Source organism: Ciconia boyciana, chromosome 1 (genome assembly GCF_034638445.1).
Source record: "Ciconia boyciana chromosome 1, ASM3463844v1, whole genome shotgun sequence".
Classification (NCBI taxonomy): Eukaryota; Metazoa; Chordata; class Aves; order Ciconiiformes; family Ciconiidae; genus Ciconia; species Ciconia boyciana.
In genome coordinates, this window is record NC_132934.1 from 65,314,513 (window position 1) to 65,341,782 (window position 27,270).

The 27,270-nt window shown below is 45.0% G+C and overlaps 1 protein-coding gene across 2 annotated transcripts in view; it reads left to right on the plus strand.

Annotated features, from left to right (window-relative positions):
• The window catches only part of CREB3L2 (cAMP responsive element binding protein 3 like 2), a 76,801-nt gene that overhangs the window by 17,413 nt on the left and 32,118 nt on the right, over window positions 1-27,270 (plus strand). For both annotated transcript variants that reach the window (XM_072872262.1, XM_072872260.1), the window contains exon 2: window positions 26,593-26,809. In XM_072872262.1, the coding sequence (XP_072728363.1) occupies window positions 26,593-26,809 (217 nt within the window). The remainder of the gene's footprint in view (window positions 1-26,592; window positions 26,810-27,270) is intronic.

A 27,270-nucleotide genomic window follows, 5' to 3' on the forward strand; every position in this document is an offset into this window, starting at 1 on the left:
GAGCATCCCCTGTTTCTTCCTGGCTTGGTCTGAGGGGGGGTGCTCACGTTGCATTGCTCCTCTGAGCCTCTTCTTGGAAGCTCCGTGCAAACCCGCCTGTTTCCAGTTAGTGATGCGGCGCTTCAGGAGGCCGAGCCAAGACAAACAGGGATGTTCCCTGCTTAGGGAGTGAACGGTGGGGCCTCTATACTAGGACCTTATGGGCAGCGTACTGACAGTATATTTAAATGCTCAAGATCAGTGTTAACTTCTCAGAGTTGTGTCTTTAGCAAATAATCTTTCTGTCCTGGTGGTGATGTTCATTTAAATCAAACAAACAAAAAGGTGAGGGGGAAGGAGGAAGGAGAGAGTTTTTCCATCCCTCTCTGATGGTGAGGGAAAACTAGGTTATAAAATGTTATCCTCTATAATTTTATGTGAGGAGCATCTTTGCCCCATTTAGGTCTTTTCTCCACTACTGTCTAGTGCACAGTCTCTCAAACTGGTGGACAGGCTCATATGAAAAGGCACAAGTGTAACAACTCTGGGGAATAAAAAGGGCTTCTAGTATTTTATTGGGAAAGCATATAGCTGTAGGATTTGTTGAGGGGGTCCAGGGAAGGGCAGAGGGAAATAGAAGAGCAACTGAGAAATGTGTGCTGTTTCAGCCAACTCCTGCCGTAGAAACCTTGCAGTGCAGGAAGATGCTCCATACTGTACTGCAGAGGGGTATCACTTCTGCTCTTTACGTTGCTGGTAGATGCTGGTTGTCTTGCAGAGCTTATGTTATTAAATTTTCATGTATCTGACCCAGGCCTGTCAGCTGCTGCTGGGTAAGTTTAAATAGGAGAACCTTCTCACTTTATGAATTAAGGTTTGGAGGGTTCTTTAGGGGGTTCAGACTGACGGGACAGGGCAAGGCTGGACAACAGTCAGTTTGACTGAATTTGGGGGAAAAAATAGCAAGGAGGACTCATAGCTTAAAACTTTAATACAGACTAGTTGGACTGACCAGGAAGAAGTTTAACAAAGTAGAAACTGGGTGTAATCTCACTTAAAACAGGAGTTATTGGTGAATGAGGCTGGATTCCTCTTATTCCATATTTCTAGTATATGCGTGACGAACCTGTGACTTAGTAGCAGAATCTTTATCTACAGATTGCGCTTTCTTTTATCTTTCTCTGGCAGACATCATGCAGCTGTGTGTATTGATGCCGCTTTGGAAAGCTGGGACAGCTGATCAGAGGCACCTTTAGGAGGTCTTCATTGCTTGCTTTGGTCAAAGGCTGACTAATAAAGTGTAGTGCAAGCTGGCTCAGTCACTTACTTTGGTTGAGATTCTGGCTGGGCTTATAGGAGTAAGGAGGATTAAAGGAAGAAAAAAAAGAAGATAAAATGTGGCTTTACCAGAAAGTGATGCAAACATCAGAAGATCCAAATTTGATTCCCTCTTCACCAGGGGAAGGAGTGCACTCAGCCTTAGCAAGAAACCTTGATCTGTCCACTGGTGTGTTGGTTTTTTTGGAGGTGTCCAGTATTTTGGAGACAATTTCTGTAATTTGGGGAGAGGGTGGGAGTGTACAGTCCAAAGCAGAATGTATCAGAATGTGGCACTTGCATGTTAGCAAGATAATGTTTAAATACTGTAGTTTAGATAACTTTAAGAAATTTTGGAAGCTGTAAGTGGAAGGTGCATCTTTTGCTTAGTTATGATTATGAGTAGCAATAAGGGAAGGTGAAGACCTTGCTCATTAAGATTGTGGGATTTTGCTGGACGGAAGCATATGCGAAGAGGAAAATATGGAAGCGTGAACTATTTTGCAATCTACCCCTGTATATGCAGTGCTTAAAATGTGACTTAACCATTTATTAAAATAAAATCATTCCTGTTATGAGTTTCTGGCTGTTGCCAGCCAGCTCTGATCCTATAGTCAGCTTGAACAACGCAGGAAGTACACTGCTGTTGAAACTAAGATGCCATCCAAGTTGCTCATCCTATTCGTTAGGCACTGCATAGGTACTCCCTTGCTCAGGAGACACAGATTTGGTGTCTTGTGGGAGGGCCGCAGCATTAACTCTGCTGCAGCGGCAACATCCCAGTTTGTAAATACGGAGGGAGGGATTCGTAACTTCTGAGTACATCTGCGGTGTGGTTGGGTGGGTACAGACTCGGCTGGCTATGGGAGGGCGGCCGAGCGAATATTTTACTGCAGTTGTCACAACTATATATGGAAGACTAGAAAAAAAACCAAAAAACACTGCAGTGGTCAGGCTGCTTACCAAAAGAACCTCAGCTGAATTTTCTTTTCCAATTGCTTCAGTGTGTCTGGATTGTTTCTGTAGTAAGAAACAAGTCGGGTACTTTGTGTCTGATGGATGACAAATAGTCCGGAGATCAGCTGATACTTCAGTTTGAGGCTGCCTGTGGTGATCATGAGCGATCATAAGTACTTTGCCACCTAGTGTAGTCTTTTTTTGATGGCATTTAGGAACATCATATGCCAGAAGCAGATGTTCCCTTCAGTAGGAAGGCTTGAATACTTGTGTGTGCATGTCCCCCAACACACATGCGTGCACACACTTTGGAGGAAGCAGCATTGCTAGTGCCCTCGCAGGGCTCGCAGTGGCAGTCTTGTAAATACAGCCTGCAGGATTGATTCTGCTGATTTATGATAGTTCTGAGAGCTCCACCCATCAGGAATTTCAGGGTTGTGGTAAGTAGCCTGCAAAATCCTACTAGGCAGTTAAATTTTGTTGTTGCAACATCATAAGAGACAGTACGTCCTGATCAGGATGCACCGTAGCCCAAGATGTTTCAGGCTGATCCATGAGCCGCTCATAAGGATAGGGAACCACACAGTCTTCTCTAAGGAAGAGCAGTTCGCCCTGGAGATGTTACAAGTACGCAATGCAAACTTGGATAAGATGTCCAAGTCAATCTGCTTTTTTTCCTCATATGATCATGGGATGACAATTCAGTGAAATTGGTCTTTGAATTACATCTTTACACAAAGAAATTTTGTGAAGTCTTTGACAGAGCTCAAATCGCTTATCCTGTGGATGTAAGAAGAATTTATTCATTGCAGGGAACCTTTAAAGACATCTACTCTCTATACTAGTTTTGGTTCTTCCTGGGGCTGAAGATGGAGCATCTGTGTTCCAGCCTTATACATATAGGTAGATTTATATATCCCAATACAGGAATACTCAAGTTCTTGTTGCATTTCCAATGCTAAATGCTGCTCTAGTTTGAGGAGGTCACTTCTTGCATTGCCTTATCTGGAAAATGAATACTAACATGCCTCAGTGGTGTGTTTTATGGAATAATTACAGAAAATGAAGAGGTGCCCGTGTTGTTGAAAAAGATCTGCTGCAAGAATATGGACCTTATTTTTTATTTTCTTAATTGGAGTGCATTTTTCACTTCAGTGAAGTTCTATGGACCCGACCTCAGCCAGAATGGGCTAATTGGTGCAATTAAATCACAAATTATGTCATTCATAATACCTGTAAAGGGAGCAGTGCTCTGTGCAAGGTAGTGCTATTTGTAGGGGACAGCAGCTACAAGGGCATCTCCTGTGAAGTTCTTCCCATCCACTGATCTGACTTTTGCTCTTGGAGGAAACCTCCTTTTGATCAAACGGTACTCCTGTTAAGAGGGTCCACTAATTGGTTTGCCTTGGTGGGAGCCAAAGCCTGAGCAGAGGCAGCCCTGTGCATGGAAGCTGGTCTCATCTGGTAGCAACACTGGTGCAGAGGCAGTGCTTGTGCAGGTGGTGGGTTTGTAAGCAGATGTGGCTGAGCATCTGCTCTCAAGGAGAACAAGCCATGCAGGATTTGACTAGATTTTACCCCGTTGTCAGTGTTTGCACCACTTCCCCTGAAGCAGAACTGCACCTTCTTTGGTGTCTTCTGGATTTGGTGACTTTGTAATGAAGGACTGCTGGAGGGATCAAACTTTGGGGGAGTGCTACAGCTAAAAGGCAGACCTTGGATGCAGCACAGTCCAAGAAGAAATTCTCTGTGAGGCAGGCTGCTGCTGTAAGCGATGCAGTTTTGAGAGGTGGGTAGAAAAACATCCCATCTTTCCTGGGAGAGCTTGAATTGTGCGGGGCTGGATGCTTGGGCTGCTGATGAGCAACTGTTACAAAGTTGTGGAACCTAGCTGACCACTTAAATGAGGTTTGTCCTCATTGGCCAGACAGATCAGAAATAAGGTAGGAATCACCTTTGGGAGAGAAAGCAAGACATTGATAAGTGACTTTGGCTCTAGTTAGGTGTTCTCTGCTGGGAACGTGAGACCGCTGGCTGGCCCCTTTAGATCTGCTAGCCTAACTGAACCTGGAGTAGCTCCCTCATACTGCTCTGCCAAAGTGGTCTGTGTTACTTGACTAGTGGACCTCAAACCCATCTTGATGGAACTGGGTTGGAGCAGCAGATGTGGAGTTAAGCTGTCCTCGTTGAGGGAACAGTGACCTCTGGGAAAGATGGTGACTTCTGTTGAACATGAATAATAATCCAACACAGTTTCTGGCAGAAAGGCACGTGTCTCTGCACGTTATGCCTGTTAAACGTTTTTATCTCAAAATTCCCGGTGATATAGCAACACTAAGATTTTCTTGGTGATGCTGTTTCGTGTGGAGTACTGATGCTGTGGGATGCTGAAAAGAGGCCAAGACAGCTGAACCATGCCTTTTGTTGAAACAGATAGGATGTAAGGTCAGGGTGTAAAAGATTGCGTGTTTATTAACTCCTTTTGCACTTGAAATCTGGTGTGATGGCTTCAAACTCAGTATTGCAGTTGGAACGTGCCTCTGTTGTGCTCAGTCTGAGTTATAATGATAGAGCTGGCGTATCTGAGTAGTTTGCATGTGACTTTGCCAGGACTTGCTCAGTTTTCAAGATGTGCTCTCATCTATTGCATATGGGCAGCATTTAGCCTCTTGAGCTGTAAAAGACAGGTTGCCAAAATATGTTTCTTAGCTTGATATTGTTAAAACACTCCTCCCCGCATGCTGGGTTTTCAGGCACGTTGGGGTTTTCTGAAATGTGTTCCTTCAGGTTTTTTTCGCACTGGTTTGTGTTGTCTGAGAGGCCTACTTTCTCCACCACTATCGACAGAGACAACTGACTTCTCAGAGTTTGAAAAAACCCAACTGTTACACAGAAATGAGGGTAAGATAAGATTGTGGTCATCCAGCCTGGAGGGTGTCCCTTGGAAGCCAAAGAATAGGCAGGGGAGCATGCCATCGCAATAGCCTGCCTTATAATTGCTCCCCTTGCCCTTCCCTCTCCCCTGTCCACTTAAAAGCAGAATGCAGAAAAGCAAGAAAAAAAGACAAGAAACCAACCCCAAAAAATAGCCAGCCAGGACAGACTGAGACGGTGGAAGCAGAAGCATGCAATTAAAAAAAGCTGCATGCACCCGGTCCCAGACATTCCTGCAGCTGCAGGCTCCCGGCGCGCTATCCGGGCGGGCTGGACCCCCGCCAGCCCCCGCCCCGGGCAGGGGCTCTGCTGGGGAGCTGCCGGCAGAGGGGTGGAGGCTGGGGTTGTTGCTCTTTCTCCACAGGGTGATGAAATGGGGTTTCCAAGGTCCTGCCTTTGCTCAGAAATGTCTCACTTTCTCTGTTTATGTGCCTTGGACAGGCTGCGCTGGAGGAAGAAAGAGCCTCAGAAATCCGTCTGAAAGGGAAACCGAGCGCAGCTCCCCTCCAGTGGGGAGCCCACCTCTACTTTACGCCCTGTCTGCACAGTCCCTGCTCTGTGCGCCTGCGGTGGAGCAACTTTACAACAAATGCCTCTGTGTTTCATTTTGGGTTGGTGGGGAAGGAGCAGGGGTCAGTGCCAACAGTCAGGCTTTTGAGACCCTGGAACCGTTGAGCCTTGCATGTGTGCGTAACTTTTAACCAAAACCCGTTGAATCTGTATGATTTTATTCTACCAAAGGGATGATGTAAATCCAGGGAGGGTTAACACGTTGGTTACCGGCAGTTAAACATAAAGTGTGAGAGCAGGGCTGGGGCTTTGGTAGGGTGAATTGTGGGGATGCTCTTGCCTCTTTCTGAGAACAGCAACTCTGTGTCTGTGCTTTGGGCCGAAGTAGCCTTGGAGCTGCTCTGGACACATACTTGGTCCTTCTTTGCTGGTTTCCAAAATGCAGGTTCTTCCAAGGGTGATGTTGGATATGAGAGAAGCTGTATTAATTTATTAAAATAAATGGCTTAGCAGCACAGCTCTTGGTGTTGCTCTAATGGCTGAGGAAAGGTGAACAGCTGTATCATTTGGGCACTGAGAATTTTTTTTAATTTAAAATATGTGTTTTAAAGCATGCCCGGTGACAGCTGTGACGGGGGGCTGTGGCACATCGTTGCTTTCCTGTGCTGCTGCCTCCAGTTTTCTGTCTTGTGTCTCTGATGGAGGCTGCCACGGGAAGAGGTGCCTGGGCCTTTCACCCCGGTGTTTTAGCTTACACTGCTGAGGAAGGTGAGTTGGGCACCTTGTCCCCTTCTGTGAACAGAAATGGCTGGGATGAAGGCCTGCTCCTCCCATCCTGAGAGAGTGGTAGTCCTGCAGGGAGCCAGAGGGCAATGTTGTCTTAAACCAGGGCTGTTTTTCTGGATTTTTTCCAGAACTTGTTTGTCTGAGTTTTCGGGCAGTGACGGAAGGGTGCGGGTATCCTTGGGCTAGGTGGGTAACTTATGCAAAAAGCGCCTGGGGTGCTCTGGGTGGCTCTTGGTGAAATGTTGTCCCTTTCCCAACATCCCCAGGGCTCTTCCCGTCACAGGCAGTGTGCTCTTGTGCCACCATCGGCAGAAGCTGAACGAGGTGAATGACCACACGACCTTTTTGCTGCTACAGGTTATCTTGCCAAGGACAAAGCTTGGGTATATCAGCAGAGGAGGCTTGCCTGTGGCTGTTCCCGCACCGGTTACACAAGTGTCCTCTTGGTTTTGGGATAAGTAAAGAGTCATTGCCATGGGAATTTAAGTGTTGAAAAGCAAGATAAGAGCTGTGTACGTTCCTCTCCTGCTCCCCAGTTGTGTCTTTGTGCCTCTTTTCTGCCTCTCTCATCACTGAAGGCTTTAGCAGGCCAGCGCTGTGGTTCTCCTAAGTCCTGGCAGGGACCCTCTCTGTAGTCCTCCTTAGCTGTTTGATTTTTTCCCTAAACAAAACACCAACTTCAGAGTGTACCAGGAGAGCATCTGAACATGTGTGTGGGCATCCCTTAGCAATGAGAGATTTCACACTGTTTGGCTAGGTCTATAGCCAATTTGCTTATTATTGTTCTGGTTGCCCCTCTTGGAGGTGTATGGTAGTGGTGTTGTCTAATAATAGGAAGCTTTATTTACAACGGTGTGGTATGAAAAGCCCTATCAAGCTTTTATTCCTGCAGTTACAGCTCTGTGTGTATGGCCTCTATCTTACCAACAAAAAACCCATGAATACAAATTTCTACACATCAGAAAAGGCTGCTTCTCCACGTGTATCTCTATTCACTCCTTGAACTTTTAAAAATGGGTTTGCATCAGGATCAGACAAATCATCTGCTTAAATAAAAATGGCTAGAGCACTAAACCTTTAAAAGCATATCAGATTGTCACTGCTTTTATTTAATATTTCCATTTCAGGTGGGTAATAAGCAGTTTGAATTACTGTTAACATGGGTATCTGGTCTAAATCTGTTTCCATGTTCTGTCCTGACCTTTCCTGACTGGCTTAAAAAATCCTGTCAAAAGGGGAATAGTTTTAACTGCTGCTACATGAGCCAGAGATTGGAGCAATGTAGGCAGGGTGAAGAGACTGATGATCTCTTCTACTCCTTCCCCCCCTCCCACTCACCTGTCAACTGATAAAATACCACATACAGTGGTTATACTGAAAGCTGGATGGTCCATTTAAATTTCTGTTCTCTTCCTCTGTTTGCAGCCTTTTCTGAGTGTGGCTGGCTGTCCCCATAAAGCTCAAACTGGAGGCTTGTGTAACTGGATCCTTCTGTGGAACAGAACGATTAGGTCCTTCTGTAAAATGGTCTAGTGGGCTCCTTTTACAAAAAGCTACCCTACTGGACCTTTTGAAGTGTTATTTGATATTTTTAATTGCAATATTGGAAAAATAAAGGTGACTGGTAGTAGGGAAAAGATGGACAACTGCTCTTTCCAAAAGAAGGGTTATTAATTCTCTGTATTGTCCTATGCTTGAGTTCCTGGTGTGTGTGCATGCTAGCAACTTGCTACCGTTATAGGACAGGTACAATTCAGCTTATGGAAATCCCAGAAATGCTGAGTTACCATTTGGCATTAGTGCCAACCATGCTCATTTCGACTCTTGCTGAGGACCAGATCTTCCTGAGCCATCTGGAACCGCAACTTGTCGGTAGAATCAGACCAGTGATTTTCAATCCCTTGTCGTTTTTGCACGCCTAACAATTTTCTGGGGAAGTTTGCGGCCTCTGCAAACTTGAACTTACTTCATGTTCTTTATTTTTCTTTGTTACCCTTTGCAGATCTTGCAACCAGAAAAAAAAATAGAGGAGATGATGCTCAGCAATTCTGAAAACCTGATTATTTTAGTTTGGCATGCCTGAGTCTTTGTATCAGTTCTGCATAAGATATGGTCATTGTGAGCCTTCATTTATAAATTCTTCTAGTTCATAGAATTTTGCTGTAGTCTTTGGAGAGGAATACTGATAATATCTCAATGTGTGCATATACACATGAATATGAAGCTGTCTTAGTCAGAAGGATGTCAGAGTGCTTTACAAATGAACCGTTTGTGTTTGTATGTTAATTTAATGAATAAAAACTCATTGTGGTTTTTATGAGCTTTTATTGTTTGATGGAAGCTTAAGATACTCCATAGTAACCCACTGAATGTCAGGTACCACTTTCAGTTCATTGGGGTAACACCAGTCCAATGCTAGATCTTCTCTCATACTGATGCATGTCCTGAAACTTGGTTTTGTTTCTTTTAAGGATGCTGAATTTCAGTGGCATGAGGTCAGTACCCTTGTCTGCAGCCAGCTCCAGCCCTGCAGGAAGCGGCAGTTTCAGGATCACTTCTCTTTCTTACCCCCCCCCCCCCCCCCCCCTTTTAGTTAAAGAACCTTCCTGATATCATGCATTTGTCAGTGTCCCTTACACAACAGTTTTCTGTGTAAAATCTGCTGCAAGTTTCAAATTCCTCAAGAGTCCCATAATGTTTCGCTCTCCCTCCCTCCCGGTCCAGATGGTCTGTAGCAGATGCTCATCCGAACTGTTCTGCAGCCAAGGGTGCTGTATTAAAAACTGAGCTATATTTAACACACACAGACACATGCGCGTGCACACACACGTATATATAGCCTTAACTGGCTCTGAGTTATGCATTGCTGATAAGCAGTACAAGGTTCCCCCGATTATTTTTTTTCTAGCTGCGTACCTGTGTTTCCCTAGATCTGAACAGACTCACTTAGCTCCGGGAGAGTGTTTTCCCCCCACCCAGGTGCTCTCTGCTTGAGCTGCGTAATATGGGGGGCTGTGCTGGCTTGGTGCTCAGCACCCAGGGTTTTGTGTGGCCACGCACTACAGATGGCTTACAGGCTGCACAGGAGAAATCATGACACTTGAAATTTGAATGCAAATTGTGCTTTCTGAGCTCCTGAGCTTGCTCCTTATGTCTCTGTAGCCCTCAAAGCCTAAAATGGCTGTGTGGGTCCCTCCCTCCCTCCAGGCCTCTGCACAGCATCCAGCACCGTGCCCTGCAACAAGGGGCTCCCTCTATGTCCCAGCTCTCTTCGGCATTTTTATGATCCTGATAATCTCAGCACTGAATATGATGCAATCTTCCATGCTGTTACCCTTGAAATCCCTCGTGACAGGAGGGTATCACTTCATTATTGCCCTTAGGCATGTGGAAGCGAGAGGTGAAGGGTGCCTTTGCCCCAGGGGACGGGAGGCCCGGGCCTGCTCAGGTGGTGTGGGGACAGCACATGGCGCATTCGGCTTCTGACTGGTCCTCTAACCACAAGGCTGCATTTCTTTCCTTACAGCAATGTTGACAGAGCCTGGAAAATACACTGGTGTTTTGTTTGGTTTTGTGTTTTGGTTTTTTTTTTCTTCCTTCTTTTAAGCTCTGGGGTAACGGTTACACAGGCAGGGGACGAGGGGCCTCCGGAGGCTCGGGGCTCTTGCTAGCTAGGTGCTGGGACAGGCGTCCGTGAGCAGGCCCCATGTCCTGCCCCACACACACACCCAGGCTGGGCCTCTCCCCCCCTTCTCCGCCTGCTCACCGGGTACCCGCTCGCCTCTGAATAGCTCGAGCAGGTCTTGGCTGCGGCTCGCAGGGGTCTGAGTTAGCGTTGGCCGGGATAGTGCGAACGAGTGATTACGTGTGCCTGTGCTTATGCAATGTCTGAAACTTCCCTCCGCCCGTCTCTATCCCCAGGACTCTGGCAGGCTTTTTTGGCAGTCTTGAGAGAGTCGTCTTCTGCCCCGCACAGCGCGCTCGCTCAATGTATTCAATTAATTAAATTGCAGTGCTGCGAGTGAAAGCAGCTTTGTTTGCGCATTAGCGTTTGAGGGATGTGGACTGGGAAGATGCTGCGCAGGGGTGCGGGTCTATGTGTTGGCTGGAGGCGTTGGCTAGAGCGCCCTTCTATTTGTAGTGCCAGAAACTCGCGTTGCCTGGTGGGATTAATCTTGTAATTAGTCTTTAAAACAGGATGAAACTCCTGCTTTCCTTTAAATGCTCCCTCTCCTTCCTTTCTGTCAGCTGTTTGCTTTTAATGTTTTTCTTTATCAAACTCAAAAAAATAAGGAAGCTTTTTTCTAACATAAAATAAGAGCGCAAGTTACCTTGTTCTCTCTGTGTGTTTGAATGGGGTTGCATATTACATGTTTGTGTTGATGCTCTTTCTCAGGTTTAAAGCAAGAATAAAGTAACTTGCCTCTGATATCTCTGCTATGGGCAGCCTTCTGCTGCTGCAGACTTGGCATTTGGAAAGGACGACGGGCCATGGAGGAGATGCCCAGACATGTGCAGCTGTGCTAACTAGGAGACGTTGTAAAAGAGACTTGGAAATGAGCAACTGCTAAATGACTTCTCTTGAAGTCAGTCCTTCCACGTGGAAGCTACCTTTTAATTTGCCCACGCACCCCAGCATTCCCCTTGCCTGGGCTTGTGGGGAATCTCCCATCACCACTGAAATCAGCCATTTATCGGATGTGGTTTGTTTGGAAATTAAACATAGACTCTGAAAATGATCATGACGCTGTGCGCTTGTGAGTCCTCACAGTTTGTTGCTGGCATTTGCTTGTGCTTTGGCATGACTGTAGCTGCTCCTCTGTTCCTGAGGAACAGATTGGTATCAAAAGGATAGGGAATAGTTTGCATGCGTGGCTGTTGCTGGGTGTTTGTGTTTTCAGTCTCGTTGATTGAGAAACCCTGAAGTCCAATGCAAGCCTGCCAAATTTTCCTTCTGTGACCCTCTCCCAGCTCCCTGCTGAGGTGCAGCTCTCGGGGTAATGGCAAGCGGCTGGGGCTCCCTCCCTCCCCCAGCGGGTGCTAGGGTGTCCGCAGCCCTCACCAGCCCAGCTGGGGTGCGGGGAGGAAAGCTGACTCACTCGTGCAGTAGGGCTCGAGAACCTAGCCTTAAAAATAAATCAAGGGAAAAGGCTTTCAATGGGCTAGTGCTTGCAGGATGTGCCAGCACTTGGAGTTTATTGAGCGCTGTGTTTGGAGCTTGCTTGTGAACGGGTGGGTTGTGTCTAACACGAACAACCTTTGGTTTTAAACCTAGATTCTTGAACTGTGTTCCCCGGCTGCCTTCCTGATAAAGATATCAAGTTATCTGGAGTATGGGAATGCAAGGCAGCATCAGCAGGTTTCCCAGCTCCGGGTTTGTATCGGGTTCTCCAGAACATGCTGCCACTCTAGTAAACATCCTTGTTTTGTTGCAAGAAGGCCAAAGGAAACAATTATGATTAATTAGTTTAGCCTTATGTAAATCGTGTGCTATAAAACTTTCCCAGATTGTTTCCTGTTTGACTTCCTGCATATCTTTGTAGAGAAACCTCCAGTCTTCAATTAAGAATGGCTTGAGTCAAAGAATTCATGCTGTTCCTTCATGATTGATTGTTCTCCCTTTTTTTAATATTGTGTCCCTTTATAACCATGATGAATGGATCTGGTTTCAGTTTGTAATCTCAGCTGCAAGCTGGTAGAGCTGTTCTCTAAGTCCTATTCCCCATTTCAGTACTTAAAGAAAGTTCATGTTCTGCATTCATTTCCTCTTTGACAAGCTGAATACATTGGTTTCTTCTTTTGTTATTTGCTTTGATTTTGAGGCAGGATTTCCAGCTCCGCAGTGATTCTTGTGGTTCTCTGAACTTTCTCCAGTTGTTCAACATCCTTTTTTTGGAATTTGGCGGTATAGGATTGGAGCTTGGCTGTGGCCAGTAGCAGCTACGTCTGACGTAAGCATGGAGAAAATGCTTCACACCCTTCTGTCTTCTGAAGTCTTCAAACTCATGTACTCTGGGTTGTGCAGGGAACACAGGCTTGTGCAGCGGGCTGTGCGATTGGCATGAGGCTGTAGTGCAAACCGTAGCTGGGGATTGAGCCTTACAGGGCGACTTGTTTTAAATATGGAGCCTCATTTAAGGAAAAAAAACAGCAAAAAACCCCCCCTAAATAAAGAAAAAAGGCAAGATTGCGGCAGTACCATTACCACCCTGCTGTTCTTCGGTTGTGTGAGCCCAGCACTGGCCCCGTAGCACGGGACAGCCGTGCCGAGGATCCCCAGTGCTGGGCTATTCCTGGGACTGCGTGAGACCCCAATTCTCTGGCCGAGGGACTCGAGCTGGGGTGCAGCGAGGGGTCTCTCGTGCTTGGAGCGTGAGCACGCATCTGCAGTAGTTCCTCCCCAGGCCCTCCTTCGTGCTCCCAGCGCTTGCGGTACCTGTCCCACAGACGCTCCTTCAGCCACGTCTCTCTCAGGGTCCCAAGTCCTTTTTGAGATCTCTGCTCCTGATTGTCAGTCACCTGAGCGTGACTTGGGGCCTTTTGTTTGTACCAGTAAGATTTTTTTTTTTGGTTTGGTTTTTTACCTTCAGCTTTATTTAAAACATGTCACTTGTTTATGGCTGCTTACCAAGTACTCTGTATTTTGGTTTTGTGACCTGACCTTTTTATTATTCGCTGCTCCTGCTGATGCTGCGTTATGTGCAAGCTTCAGTGGTGGTGACTTTTCCTCTCAGGTCATTGATAAAATATTAGAGTCTGGAGCCAAGGACTGATCCCTGTGGGAAGCCACTGAAAACGTGTGGTGCAATCAGCTGATTTGTGTTTCGCATCTGGGGATTTCTTATTTCTTTATCACACTGAATGTGGCCTGTTGACTTCATATCACTCTGGCTTTGTTTTGTATAGCACCAAGGCAGTTGCCTTACGAGAGAGAACGTGTATTAAGCTTGTAATATTACTACAAAAAGAGATAAAATTTGGGAAGCTAGATAGTCAGTTATTGTGGAATTATAAACATAAATTAGATTTCTCTCCCTTTTATTCTTGGACTCTAACTACTCTCTTCCCTTCTCTATCTCTTCCCTTAGTCAGGAATGAACAGTAGGTAGGTTAACTTGCTGTTACTTTGGTTGCCTTGTTTACACTAAATATTTTCATATTATTTTTTCCAGTCCATCACTATTGTCTCATACTGAAAATAGTTTCAAGAGCTCCTTAGAAACTGTGTTTAGACTTTTCAGATGGAGGTTTTCTAGGTCTGCTAATTAAAACGGCCAGCTTTGAGTAGCTGTTGTTTTTATATTCTCTTCCGTTATTGTTGGGATGAAAATCATTTCATTACCATCCCGTGGGATGGCTGTATCATCTGTTCTCATATAAAGAGCAGTAATTCAGAACCGCCCCCTCCCAAGAATATTCAGTTAAACATTTTGATCTTCCTCCCTCCCCGCCCCCCAATAAATGCAGCCAAGCGATGGCCTGGCCTATAATTAATATTATTCTAGGTCCTGACAATCTCAGAAGCAATCTTTTTTCCCTCTGAATTGTATTTTCTATTAACTTATTCTTGTTTTCTGGGTTCTGATTTATGTTAATTCACATTAATTTGTCCTTTCTTCCAGTAGCCTAAATATGTAATACTTACAAGTTTCCATGGTAAGCAGGGTTGTTTGCCCAGTGTGGCTTGCTCTTCACCTGCAGTGGTGAGATGGCAGGGCTTTTGTTTTTGTTTTTTAGGCACATCGTGAAACGCTGATAAATGATTTACAATCAACATTGATAAAGACCCTTCTCTAAGGTTCTCTTGATCCTCTGTTTTATGGGGGCAGCCTGAAGAGCTTGACCATCTCTTTAGGACTGCAGAGCACGGGCTGGAGGAAATGTTTGTTGCAGGAGAAGGGTAGGGCTGCACTGCCCAGCGTCACGCTGGCACTGCTCCCACAGCAGCGTGCCTCCGTCTCGCTGACTCGGGGATGCAGGGATCTAGTGCCAGCCCCTACTGAGTCTCCTTTCCTTCTTGAACCTGCCTTTCAGGTGCAGAAGAATAAATGAGGGTAAGTCCATAGCAGTGACAAGAATGACCACTTTAGGATGGGTAGTTTTAAATGGCGAGGCACAAGTCAGTGACACTTGGCAAAAATACAAAACTGGGGATGGAGAGGAAGTTCTTGCACAACCTCAGTATGCTGCTTAGCTTTCGCAGGTTTATTTTATCCTTTTCCAAGCACTGTGACTTCCCCCCCCCCCCATTGCTTTCCCTCTGCACCCTTGTTCTTCTGGCCCTGCTCCTCCAGGGTCTTCACCTGCAGCTTGCGACTTCCTTCCCGATTCCTCTGATCTTCTTTAGGTTCTGCAAGGTGATGAGTAGCTTAGGCCTCTCTTTCACCTGCTTGTGAGCAAAGGTCTGGAAATGAAAGGTACAGAGGGAGGTACACATGGAGGAGGGGGATGCTCTGAATGGGGGAGGGCTAGCTAAAGAAGCTGAAATGCCTGTTCACAGCCAAATGAAGGCAAAGCCGGTTTGAAAGTCTCCCCTGTATTAGAATTCGTGAGGGCAGAGAGCCAGCACACGTATTACTAAATAAGCTGTTTCACTAGTCCCTGTATCTCTGGAAAGAAGCATAGAGGAGAACTAAACACACAGCTTTATTTTTGTTTTTGTTTAAGACCTTGTCTCAGGATACAGATGTTTCCATCTACTGCTATTTTGGGTCCTGAACCTTAATCCAGTACTGCTCCTATTTTATTTTTTTTTTTTTAATAAAATTGACTGAAGTAGTGTTTTCTGGCACTGTGACAAAAGACTTGTCATAGGAAATTGGAATACCAGCTCTCAAGTATGGGGTGCCTTAAAATAATTTGTCTAGATGAATGCTACGCATACTTTTGAGTTTGTATTTATTTGATCTTGTTCACGTCCTGTCTCCTTGTTTCCTTTCTCTCTACAGCTTTCAGTAGAGCCTCAAAACTAAACTGGTCTGCCTTTGACATGAGTAAAAACCAAGTGACTCCTGCTGCTCTCATGGTGATGTAAAATGAAATGCATCTTTCCTCAGAGGGAGGGTGCCAATGTACCAGTGCTGATGGAGGTACTGGTCCGTACAAAATGAGGTGCCAAAACTATTTCTGTGGGTTTTTCTGCAGAATTAAGGCTGTACAAGTGCAACATGGGCATCCTGAAGTATTCATCTTGTGGTATGGAGGACCACTGGAGACAGCTTCAAAACGCAAAGCTTTTTGCTCTGGGATGGGTTTGGACAGGACTGGTTCATCGAAAGCAGTTCTAGTGTCACGGCTTGAGGTATAAGGTAGAGACATTCTTCCCTAGCGTTGTCATCAACAAATACTATTGCTCCGCTCTTCCTTAGCTTCCTGGGGCAGTAGCTGGTTTGACATGAAGCATGCTGCAAAGTTGCAAGCTGGAAACGTTTTGACGGTTTGGGACCGGAAGGCTTTGATGATACCTGCTGTTGGCAAAGTATCGGCTCTGTATGCACCTACAGTGTTTGCAAGTTTATGGGAAGGATGAGAGGTATGTCAGATCAAAACCCAGGATGTTTCTACTGAAAGCTAGGCATAGGACTTATTTACTGGAAAGGGGTTCTTTAATATAGTCATTTGTTCCACTGTCTGGTGAGATCACATGCTGGAACAGGATTTCATATCAAACGGACTTTTTTAGTGCGTGGTATTTAATGTGTAACGCTCAGTGACAGAAGCACTGAACACAAAGTCCTGCCAGTGTTGTTTCTCTTTCTTCCCTGATAGTAGATATTTATCTGATAGAGGGGGCAGCAGTTTCTGCTGGGCAGGGTCTAAAACCCGTGGCAGCTGAGGTCATTGCTAGCCAAAGGCTGCTGATCCTTGAGCTCTGAATCAGGCAGGGGAGTTCATCTCCCGGGTAAGGTGATATGACCTATGGATTTCTTCACATTTGTTTTGCAAAACCACTCCATTTTTTTTTTCTCTCCTTCCCTTGTGCTCAAGCACCTGTCCCTTGAGTTCAAGAAAGGATTATATGTGTTTGGTGTGTTTTTTCTTTTTAAAACTTTACACGCATCTGCAATTTTAACCATTATGTCTATGAATATTAGGCAGCATTTATAAAAGCTAATTCATATTTTCCATAATCAGCTCAAGGAGTCTGCATTTAGGCACTTGAAGAGGTAGTCTGACTCTTCAAAAATTAAGAGCGCTTAAATAAACATTTAGGAGCTTATGTTTGTGTCCTTTCTTTTCAAGCCTCAGCTTCCATGCTTCTGCTCTTAAAGAAACAAAAGACCCAGCAGAACTCCCTCAGTAACTCTTTAGTGAAATAAAATGCCCAATCTCTCCTTAAGCTGCCAATACTGATAATAAAGTCTTACTTATTTTATAATAACCAGACAGCTTTAATTAAAGAGCTGAATTTTGATGGGTGGTGTGCAGGTTTGCAGCCAGTGTTAGGAAAAAGAAGGAACAATTGCTCCTGCAGGCTGGAACCCTGCCATTTAAACTTTACAGCCGTTAAAGAAGTAATGTTGTTGAAGAAGAAAAAGCAATTTTTATTTTAAATGTCAAGTGTCCTGTCAGTGAGGACTGGCAAGCCAGAGCGTGCAGCGAGCGCTGCTGACGGAGCAGAAGTTGTTGTTTCCTACCTACACTGCTCAGACTAATTTAAGATCCTCCTTTGAAAGATACTGGTTTGGTCCTCAGGGAGGAGGCTGTTGTGAACACTTTAAACATGAAACAGCTGAGCTGCAGAGCATCTGCGTTCTGCAGGAGGCCCCCTGCACTAATGGGAACCTAGACGAGACATTATGATTTTGCCGGGCTCTCCTAACAGCATCCCGGTACAGTGTGCCCACTGGGACGGTTAAGTTTCTGGGAGGTTGTACCCATGGGCAGAGGCTGGCAGCTTCAAGTGTTGCTTAACATGTGGGAACTGTGATGAGACCTTGCAGGGTGAGCAGATGAACGAACTGCCGCTGGTGTGCAGGGCAGGTTACAGCACCTCTGTTTTAAGTAACAGTCCCTGAATTGCATGGTGCTAGGCATCCTTGAGGAAAGGGTTTTTTCTCCTTGTAGGCCAGCTGGAAAATCCCTGTGACTTCTGACTTCTCTCCATGGTTATCCATTCCTCCTTCCTGTTATATCTGTAAAGTCATCTGGGAGTTGGACTTGATGATCTTCATGGGTCCCTTCCAAATTGAGATATTCTATGATCTCTAAAGTGGGTGCAGGACTAGTAGATTCTGTTTAAAACACAGGAATCGTGCTGGCTGTGCCCTTTACAAAGGGCTTATCTGTGCCCCTTGACAAGGCATGCTGTTACATGAGGACTGAGATGAATTTTCCTAGCTTTCCTCCCCTCCCTTTTCCATGGTGAGGGAAGATGGTAAATGAAACCAAGTGCAGTGCGCCCGAATGTTGTAAAACGCTGCTATAATGTTAAGATCTAGCTGCATGCCTTGAAGAAGAAAGTGGAGTAACTGTTTTCTTTCAAAAGTGGCCGTAAGTTAAACCAGCTGTGCAACAACAAAATGTGTTATCCTTGCTGCCGAGCTCTTGGGCAGCAAACAAGACCATAAATGCCCACAGGTGAATTGTAAAATTTGTACGCAAAGGTTTCAACTTGTCTAAAAACTTTCTTTCATTGCTTATTTTTTGGCTAAACACTGGGTAGTTACCCAGAAGACGCTAGTTAGATGTAAAACTTGCGGTAAATGCAAGTTCTTTCCAAAGAGCCTGTAGGTGTACCTGGGGCATAACCTAGCAAATTAATATTATCTCACAACAAATATTTATGACTGGCATTGCATGCCTGGAGCATAGCTGGGGCAAAACCCCCCCCCCCACCAAACAAAAAAACAACTGCATCTGTTCCTTTCTTCACTAGATAGTTTTAAAAAACATAACTGGTCTCTTTAAGTACAGGGTGCCAAAAATCATCAGACACACCAATGACTAAGTTTTGGAAGCTGAGCTATTTTCTCTGTCTAGGGTGAGTCACAGCGGCTGGAGGTGGCAGGGGGAGGCTTGCCCCTACTCTTGGTGGTTTGGAGGCTTATGAAAGGCAGACCTGTCAGTCAGGCTTGTCTTGCAGTCTCTACAGTCACTGGTGGTAAAGAATTGTGGCCCTGCTGCTCACTGGGTGGAGAGAAGGGCATGGAGAGAAGTGATGGAGAGTTTCAGTTTTCTGTGGTTCTGCTGCTCGAGCTGCAGCCCAAGAGCTGACTTACAAGACAAATGAAGTGCATGCCAGTGAGCCTGGTGTAAGAGGCAAAAAAAGTAAGGGGGGGGGGGGAAGTAGCCGAGACAAAAGAATGAATGCATCTGACCTGAGAGCATAATCCAGACGCTTGCTTGGAACACAGAATTAATAATGTATTTTGAGGTCTCAGCCAGGGACCCAGATGGGGGGAGCCTTGTTGAAGGGCTTCCAGCTCGCTGACTCACCGCTCCAGAGCTCTGGCCCCCGTGACTCGCTCCTCTCTGGCTCTTTTAGGGAGAGGGTGGGAAACAGCAAAACATGTGCCCAGCCTATTGAAAAGTTAGACTAGATCCAAGAACCATGCACTGGGGGAAGGGCAGAGGAGTGTGAGAAGGATTTTCCTATTTTATATGACTCCCAAGAGGCTTGGGCTAGGAATGAGCAATAGCATCCTCTTCTCTGCTTGCAGACAGTGGGCTTAAGAGACTGAACTTCACGGTTGTTTTCTCAGCCTTGCCTCAACTGCACAAGGGCTTTTTTTTTTTCTTCTTTCAACCCATACTTAGTTCTAGTTATTACAGAGTTTAATTTTAATTCTCTTTTTAAATCCAAAATTTTTTTTTTTTTTTGGGGGGGGGTGTTAAGAAAAGTGCAAGAATATTTTGGAACAAGGAAAGGCAAAGGAATAAACATGGTTATTGAAAAATCCTCCCGATTAGTTAAAAATAAATATATCTCTTCTTTGCTGGTTGTGGGTTGGAAATACTTGAGTGTTTGCAATGGAAGTGTGTGCATGCATGTGTGCATAATGGGGTGGATTATAAGATTTGCTCAGCATGAACTTCAGCATTTCCAACTGTGTAACCTGAGCAAGTTGGGAAGATGTACAGATTTAATTACCATGTAAATCTATTAGCTCTGAATTTCCTGGCATTTGTTTTGCTAATGACACAACCTGAATGTTATTCACTTAGTGGATTTTTTTAATCCATCCAAATTTTTTTTTTTTAATGCTTAAAATGAGTAATTGCTGGTGTGAGACTCCAAACGATCATATCTGCTGTTATGGTGGATCTCTTCGCTGTTTTCAAATACCAATTTCATGTTACCCTTCATATCCTCCCACAAATGGGGTAATTTCAGTGTAGTTAATGACTAGGCAGTAAAGAATTTTATAGTAGAGTAAAATAATTGAGCAACTATTTCTCTGTGTCTTGGTTTTGATTTTTACGCTGTAGAAGATAAACACCTAGAAATCTGAGGTTCCCTCTGTTTGCCCTTGGCAGGTAAATAAGCCAGGGTAGTGTAAATCTCTCTACTGTGTTATCAGCATGTTTTAGGCGTGACTTGGGGGACTGTTTACAGTTCTGAGTCTCCCTGTTCTCTGCTATGGCTGCATCTAAGGCTTTTTTCCTGCCATCAGAAAGCTCTTCCAGCTATTTTGGTCCTTGATTAGGCTGAGAGGGAGGATCTCTGTGTCCTGTTTAAGAGCGAGCAGTTAGATGTACCTGCAGTCGCATGCTCAATACTGTGGTCTGTCCAAGGGGTCTCTTGGCAAATCAGATTTCAGCCATTTCAGGTGTGGTTGCATTAATTTTTTCAAATATTCGCTGCCAAATATAGTTGGTTCCCCCTCACCCAAATTAATGCATACCAAAGGTAAGCACCCTGATATATCAAACTGTATAGGGTGCAGCCTTCTGCTCTTACAGTCTTTCTTCCTGTGGGGATGTTGGTGAATGACTCTGTGGGGTTGGTCTTGTCTCTCTTTCAGCCCCCATCTTTGGAATCAATCTTACAGAAAAATACTGTATTGCTGCCAGGCTGTCCTTCGTTTCTCAACCTTGTAAGAGGTTGAGATGCAGCAGGAGCTGGGATCTGTGCCTCGTCACAGTGATGTATCAACGCACCCCATGCCAGTAGAGGAACTCTTGTGTTCCCTGCAGGGCATATGTGAGTGAATTGCAGAGGTGAGGCTATGGGGGCTCCATTGGTAGCTCTTCTCAAAGCTGACGAAGATGAGTACCATGTGATACAAGCTGTGGCTGAGTTTAGAGAAGAACAAGTGGTGGCCAGCTTCCCTGCCGTAAACGTAAAGGATTTCTAGAAAGGGAAGAAGTTGAGAGAAGTGATGCACCTGAAAATCTGCAGAATTTGTGTTTGAATCTCTGAAAATTAACTGATGCCCAAGTGCCAGTGAGTACTGAGAACAGTTGTCTTGGTTGTTGGATGCTGGCGCACACTGACACCTCCAGTCCATTGCTGATGAGCTTGCAACAGGAAAGTCAACAGCACCACCAGCAACATGTCTGGGAATAAAAACACCTGCCTTGAGGAACCTTTTCAACCTGTGCCTTGGGGTTTAACCTTGGGGTTGGGCATGCAGAAGGTCACGGACTTCTCTGCTGCGTTGCCATCATTGGTAGGCTTGTGTGTGCAGTCCTCCACGAGCAGCATCTCTAGGCATGGTTCTTCATTAGCTAAAAAGGGCAGGTCTCTGCTCCAAGCCCTTATGGGTAGATGCTGTGGCAAACACAGGCAGAGCTGATAGAGAGGTGCGTGATGCCTTTTACAACTCTTGCCGTGCAGTCAGGTCTGGAACCTAACCTGTGAAGGCTGACTGGCATTTATGTGCCATCTTTAACAATTGGCATCTTGCCTGGATGCCCCAGAGCTTGAAGCCTTTTGTTAGCAGCTGTGACTCCTACTCGGACCTCCTCAGCTACCATATAAGCAGCTGCCAGATATCTGTGAAGTGTGTGCTTGGTTCCTTGAAGAGGAGATGGTATCTCCATGTAGCCACGTTTCTTGATCTGTTTGATGCTATTAACTAGAAATGCTGCTATCTTTTGTGATATTTTGTGGTTTATCTCCTACGCACCTTTATTTATGCAAACCACAAAAGAGCTGCTGAAGAAATGATTCCCTTTTCTCCCTGTTATCTTAATGTGAGAGGAAATGGGGAGACGGGGGAGGAGGGGGAAATTCATGCCTGTGGTGCACGTTTACTTCCCCACGGATGGGAGCTGGTTTGTGGTCTCCCCTTTCTTCCCTCTTTCCTAATTTTCTCCAGGAGCACTGCCTTATACATTACATGCACTCTGATTCCTTTGATGCAGAAGTAAGAGTGCAGTCTTTGCCTCCCACCCCCCATTAGTGCTGCTCAGGCCTTACAAGAGATAAATATCAGGCAGTTTTGTACCTACGGGTAGATGGTGGGCTTCATTTTTATCCCATGAGTGCCTCCTGGGTAGAAGGGATGTTCCCACCTAGGCAGTTCCTCTTGCAGAGGAGGGATTGATCCCTCCAGGATGGGGAGACCTCCAGCTGAGCCAGGAGGGAGCCATTCACTCCCAGGAGGGGAATATCTTGAATTCGTGGGTGGTTCTCACCCTGGCACGTTGCACGTAGGCTGGCTTGCCCTGTGCTGCTTGGAGAGCAGGGCTTGCTTTGCAGGGTGCCAGGGTGCTGCCGCTGCAGCTCCCCTCTGGGCTGGCTCTGCTGGAAAGGGGGGATTGTGCTGCTACAGTCGGTGTGTGGGACTTGCAGCTGACGCAGTGCGTTTTCTAGGCTCAGCAAAGCCTGTCACTTGTTTAATAATTGAAATATAGTTATGAAGTATCATTTGGGGCTCTTGACTTCTCTTCATTCCTTTTTTAGTGAGTTCTTAGAAAGTCAGTTTTCTGAACACGACTGTTTCATTTTTAGTCATGATAATGTCACGTCTTTAGACAACTGGGGCTAGTGCTGCTCTCGTCTGGCTTCAGGTCATCTGGTGGAGAAGTCAGCACTGCCATGCACCTAGCAAAACCTGAGCCTCCGTTTTACTTCAGAGATGTTCATTTGATCAGACAAGAAAGAAGAAAACCCTTGTCCCTTAGGCAGAGCTGGAGAAAAGGGCCTTTGTCTGGCAGGAACAGGCAGATGCTGTGGAGAGCTGCAGCCCGCGGCCCAGCTGGTCTGCAGCCAAATACTACTTTCGAAGAGCTATCCAAAATCTGCCCCGCACCCGGATGTAAGAGCTCTCCTCTGTTTGCTTACCGTGGGGAGATGTCTGTACATGTTTTGTGTTCCCCAAAAGCACCCGGGTTATAGGCGGGAGCAAATGTCCAACTGGATCAGTGGTGAAACTCCGTAGGGCTGCAACTTACTTTCTCTCTGTAAACAGGAGCGCTGCTGTTTTGTTTGTCTTTTCAATGTTCTGGGGGAAGGGGAAGCGGAAGATAAGGTTACATCTGTCCTAAATCCATGTCTTTTTACAGAGGTTAAATCCCAGCTGAACACATCTCTTTGCTATGTAGAGAGAATAGTTTAATAATTCAAGCAGGCTCCTTGTACCAACACATGTCTGCAATTAGTCCCGTGGCTGCCAGTGGGGTGTGAGGATAGCAGGAAGCTGGCAATGGAGCTGTCTACAGAGGTATTAAAAATAAAAAAAGAAAAGCAGAAAAAAAGGCACATTTTCAATGCAAGTACTCTTTTCTCTCTTTTTTTAAAGGTGAACTCTCTGGGTAAAAGATGCCAAGCTGAAAGCCACAGACAAAGAATTTCTTTCTTTTGCGAGCAAATATATATACAAGTTCTAAGGGTAAAATTCTCAGTTTCCTCCCTAAATTGCCCTTTCCTGTTCCTGAGTGCAGGGATGATTGCTGCTGTATCAGAATTGGGGGTTGTTCTGTGGCTTTCCAGCTCTGGAAGCGGCTGATGACCGCTAAGGTGCATGTGGAAGCAGAGAGGGGAGCGCGGAGAGGAGGAGGAGGAAGAGGAGGGTTGGCGATGGGAGAACGTGCTTTGAAGAGACAGAGGGAGCAGCTTAGGTGTAGGCGGAAGTTTCGAGGAGCTGGAGGCCTAACTGCTCCTGGGTGGTTTCTGCTGTAGCTGCTGCTCAGATGCCTTTTCTTTTTTAATTCTCTAGGCAAATGGAGCTGCTTTCAATGAGACAATTGTTTTCTTAAGGGGAAAAAAAAAATCAAAGCGAGCTAGCTTTAAGTGTTCACTGTAGCAGAGATGTGTATAATGTATGAAAGATTCCTGTAAATCAAGTGGTGGTATTTTTCGTAATCACCGAGTGAGGAGAAATCCAGACCCCTAAAATTGTCTGTTCCCTGAGTTCAGTAGCTGTGCGGTCTGACCTGTGGCAATTGTTTGAGGCTTCTCTATTGACTGGTATTCAAAGTTATATCGCAGACCATTAAAAATAAGATTAAAAATTATAATGAAACCAGAGGATCATTTTAAAAACTGATTGACCATTTAGTTGCTATCAGACAATTCTGTTGTAAATGCAAATTCTTTTCTTCTTCACAGCTTGCTGCTTTGCAGCTGCGTATGAAAAGGAGAAAGCACAAATGTTGATTAACATGTTGAACATCCTTCCCCACCCCGAGGTCCTCTTTCTCTCTGGTTTTGGGAAGCTGAATGTTTGTTTCCTTCTTTGCTTTTCCTGAAGCGGTTTTAGGAAAATTCCCCCCCCCCCCCTTTTTTTGTGTGTGTGTGTGTGTGTGTGTGTGGAATCTAACATACCTAACTTTAATCAAATGGAAGAAGTAAAATAACATTTGATATCAATTTCTTCCATATCAAAGCAGTAATAGACAGAAGGCTAATAGAAATCTTTATTTGTGAATTTGCCAAAAATAGCCGAGTAGCCTGTGGTCATTTTGTCTTTCAGTTGAGTCTGTTAAATTAGGACATCTAAATAGTGTCAGACTAAGTCAGCACTTAGGTATGATATTTTCAAGGATGACATCCTCAGAGTGGATGATGCTGGTGATAAAGTAGCTGTGTGTAGAAATCAGGGTACAAATATTGTAGCAGCCCTATTTCAGCATCTGCTAGTCATCAGTCAGAATAATGCATGCAAGAATTAGAAAGAGGAAAATGTTCTAGCCAGCTTTAGGAAAATATGCAAACAAATATAATTGACTCTTGCCACTAGCCTGAATGAAAAGAAGTGTGTAGACTGTGGGGGAAAAAATGTCCTGAAGAAAGGCACTGCTTTTTTGTAAGTTCATCCTTTACTTCTGTTGTGGTTGGGAAGCATTTCTGTCCCTTGTTAACACTTTAATAGCTGCCTACCCTGTTTTACTCAGTGTCTTTATTGATGCACCAGGGTGTTCAACTAGTCTTGAGCATCCTTTTCTTTCTTCTTTGCGTAGTGGGGAATTGTAGTTTATACTTTTATCCTTGCAGATGTCGGGAGGTAGCCCTGGATGTGAATTGCTAGTGAGTCCTTGGGTATCAAAATTAAAATAAACAAGGCTTTCTAAGGTGGTCATGAACCTCTTGCTGAGTCATCTGAGAGTTTGTTTAGTAGTGTTATCATTTACAGTAAGTAAATATGAGGCTACAAATCTGTTTTGCCATTTGTAAAGGCTTTACTTGAGCTAGCTTGCTATTCCAGCATAGCAACTGTGGTCCTCTGTTTATTGCCTTATGTTTAGTAAATATTTTCCTTTCCTCAGTGTCAGTCAGAATTGACTGAAACCTTATTAATTTTGAAAGAAGGCACAGTTAGCATTCGTGAGCATCTTGGAAGAGGCACTCGAACTTCCAGGGGACTCTGTGAGAGCTGGCTGTGCTCAGTGTTTTCCAGCATCAGGCTTCAAGGCCACAGGTGCTGCTGGAGCTGTGAAATGTGCGTGCATGGGGGTGTGAGCACACCGCTTCCCTCATGGGTTTATACAATATTGGCTTGTTTAATTCTTAATTTAGAATACAGGAAGCTGAATCTTGAATTTCAGTGTTTGTTTCTGCAGGAGAGAGCAAGATGAAGAGCCAAGATCAATACTGCTTGCAAAACCGGAGCAACTCAAACAGACTTAGACTTTTGTAGGATCATGCCCCAATTGACAAAGACTCCTATATAAGATGGTAGATAGTGCCTGATTGTTCGGAAAAGCTTATTACAATTCATTGTACAAATATTTTTGCACAAAAATAAATTCTTTGTGTGAATGAGATGAGCAGGAATGGTTTCTTGCCGTGGAGTTTCTTGGTCTGTCAAAGATGTAGTCTTCTGACGTTGGAAACAAAATCAAGAAGAGATGCAGAGTTTTTGGCTATTGATGGGAACTGCATTGGAGTCTCAAGGAAGTAGATCGTGAGATTTCATTTGTGCTCATTTTGAATAAGAAACAAACACAAAGTTATCCTACTACATACAGCCATAACATGTGCTGTCAGTGTAATCAATTCAGTGTAATAGATAAAGTGGTAATTAGTACTGGCTGTCAGGAGCTTTAGCTCTGGGGCCTAGAAGCTGGATATGGGCTCTAGTCCTAGGTGGAATGCAACTTCTAAAACAGATACATAAATCAGCCAGGAAGGCCATTTTATAGCAAATGCGTTAATTGCTTGGCTGGCAACATGCATGGACCCGTTTTCCTAGAGCATGCTGTATGTTCTGCGCAGCTAAAATAGCCATATGTGGTGTCGGAGTCTGTTTGAGTGTGTTTCCTTTTTCTTCTCTGCTTCAGTGAACATTAACCCAATATATTCTACTCTACACACAAAGTGTTCTGGTGATAAATCCTGCAGGATCTTTCACGCTGTCTGGGTCAAATGTGCTTTCCCATTTTTGGTGGCATGCTGTAGAGGGTACCTTTGCGGGGGTGGGGAGGAGGCTGCTTCAGGCCATGACTACCATGGTTCTGTTTTCCGTTTTCATTGCAAGTCAGTCACAGGCTCTTCTGTTGTAATGGATGTCTCTGAGAGGACTTTTGTTCTAGCTGTAGCTTTTCAGCTTGAAGTAGTGATTGGAGGAGGAGGTTGTTAGGCAGGGCTGGTAGATCCTGCTGCTGACTGGCACGGGTGCCCGGTGCAGATACTGGGATTGTTCTGATCAATGCTCTCCTGTTGCTGGCATGACAGACAGGCAAGGAGATAAACTTTTCCCCCCCTTTTTATCTCCACAGCACTTCACAGAGTTCCTGGATGAGTTTTCATCCGATGTCTTAGGCCAGCTTTTGAATGATCCCTTCTTGTCTGAGAAGAATGAAATAATGGAGGTGGAACTGTCTCCGGCATCCCCAGCACCCCTCATCCAGGCAGAACACAGCTACTCCCTCTGTGGGGACTCTCGACCCCAGTCTCCCTTGACCCACATCTCGACCGATGACAACTTTAATGAAGGTAGTATGCACTGAGCCCTTGTTTGTTTGTCGTGATGATGCAGGAATAAAATGCTCCTGGTGGGGTGATGATGCACTAAGGGTGCATGTGAATGCTCTTTGCTAATAGATATACCTACAATGAAATCGCAGAAGGGATTTGTTTAAGTCTGCAGGCATTGTGAATAAAGAAACTTGTCCATAGACAGGGAAATTGTGCTCAGCAGAAGTTACTAACTTTGCACTGTAAACATTTTGAATTAGAAGGAAAGTACCCATCAAAAAGAAATGGGAGAAGGGCCAGAAATACACTTGTTTGCATATATCTGGATATGTGGTTGTTGGAGATAAATGGAGACTGGTAAACCAAATGAGGACCACTATGAAGTCTGGGTACTGTAGAACATGACAGGTAAGGAAAGGGTGAGGTGGGTTTTGTTTGGTCTTCTGGAGAAAAGGCAAAGGGGAGATCTTATTGCTGTC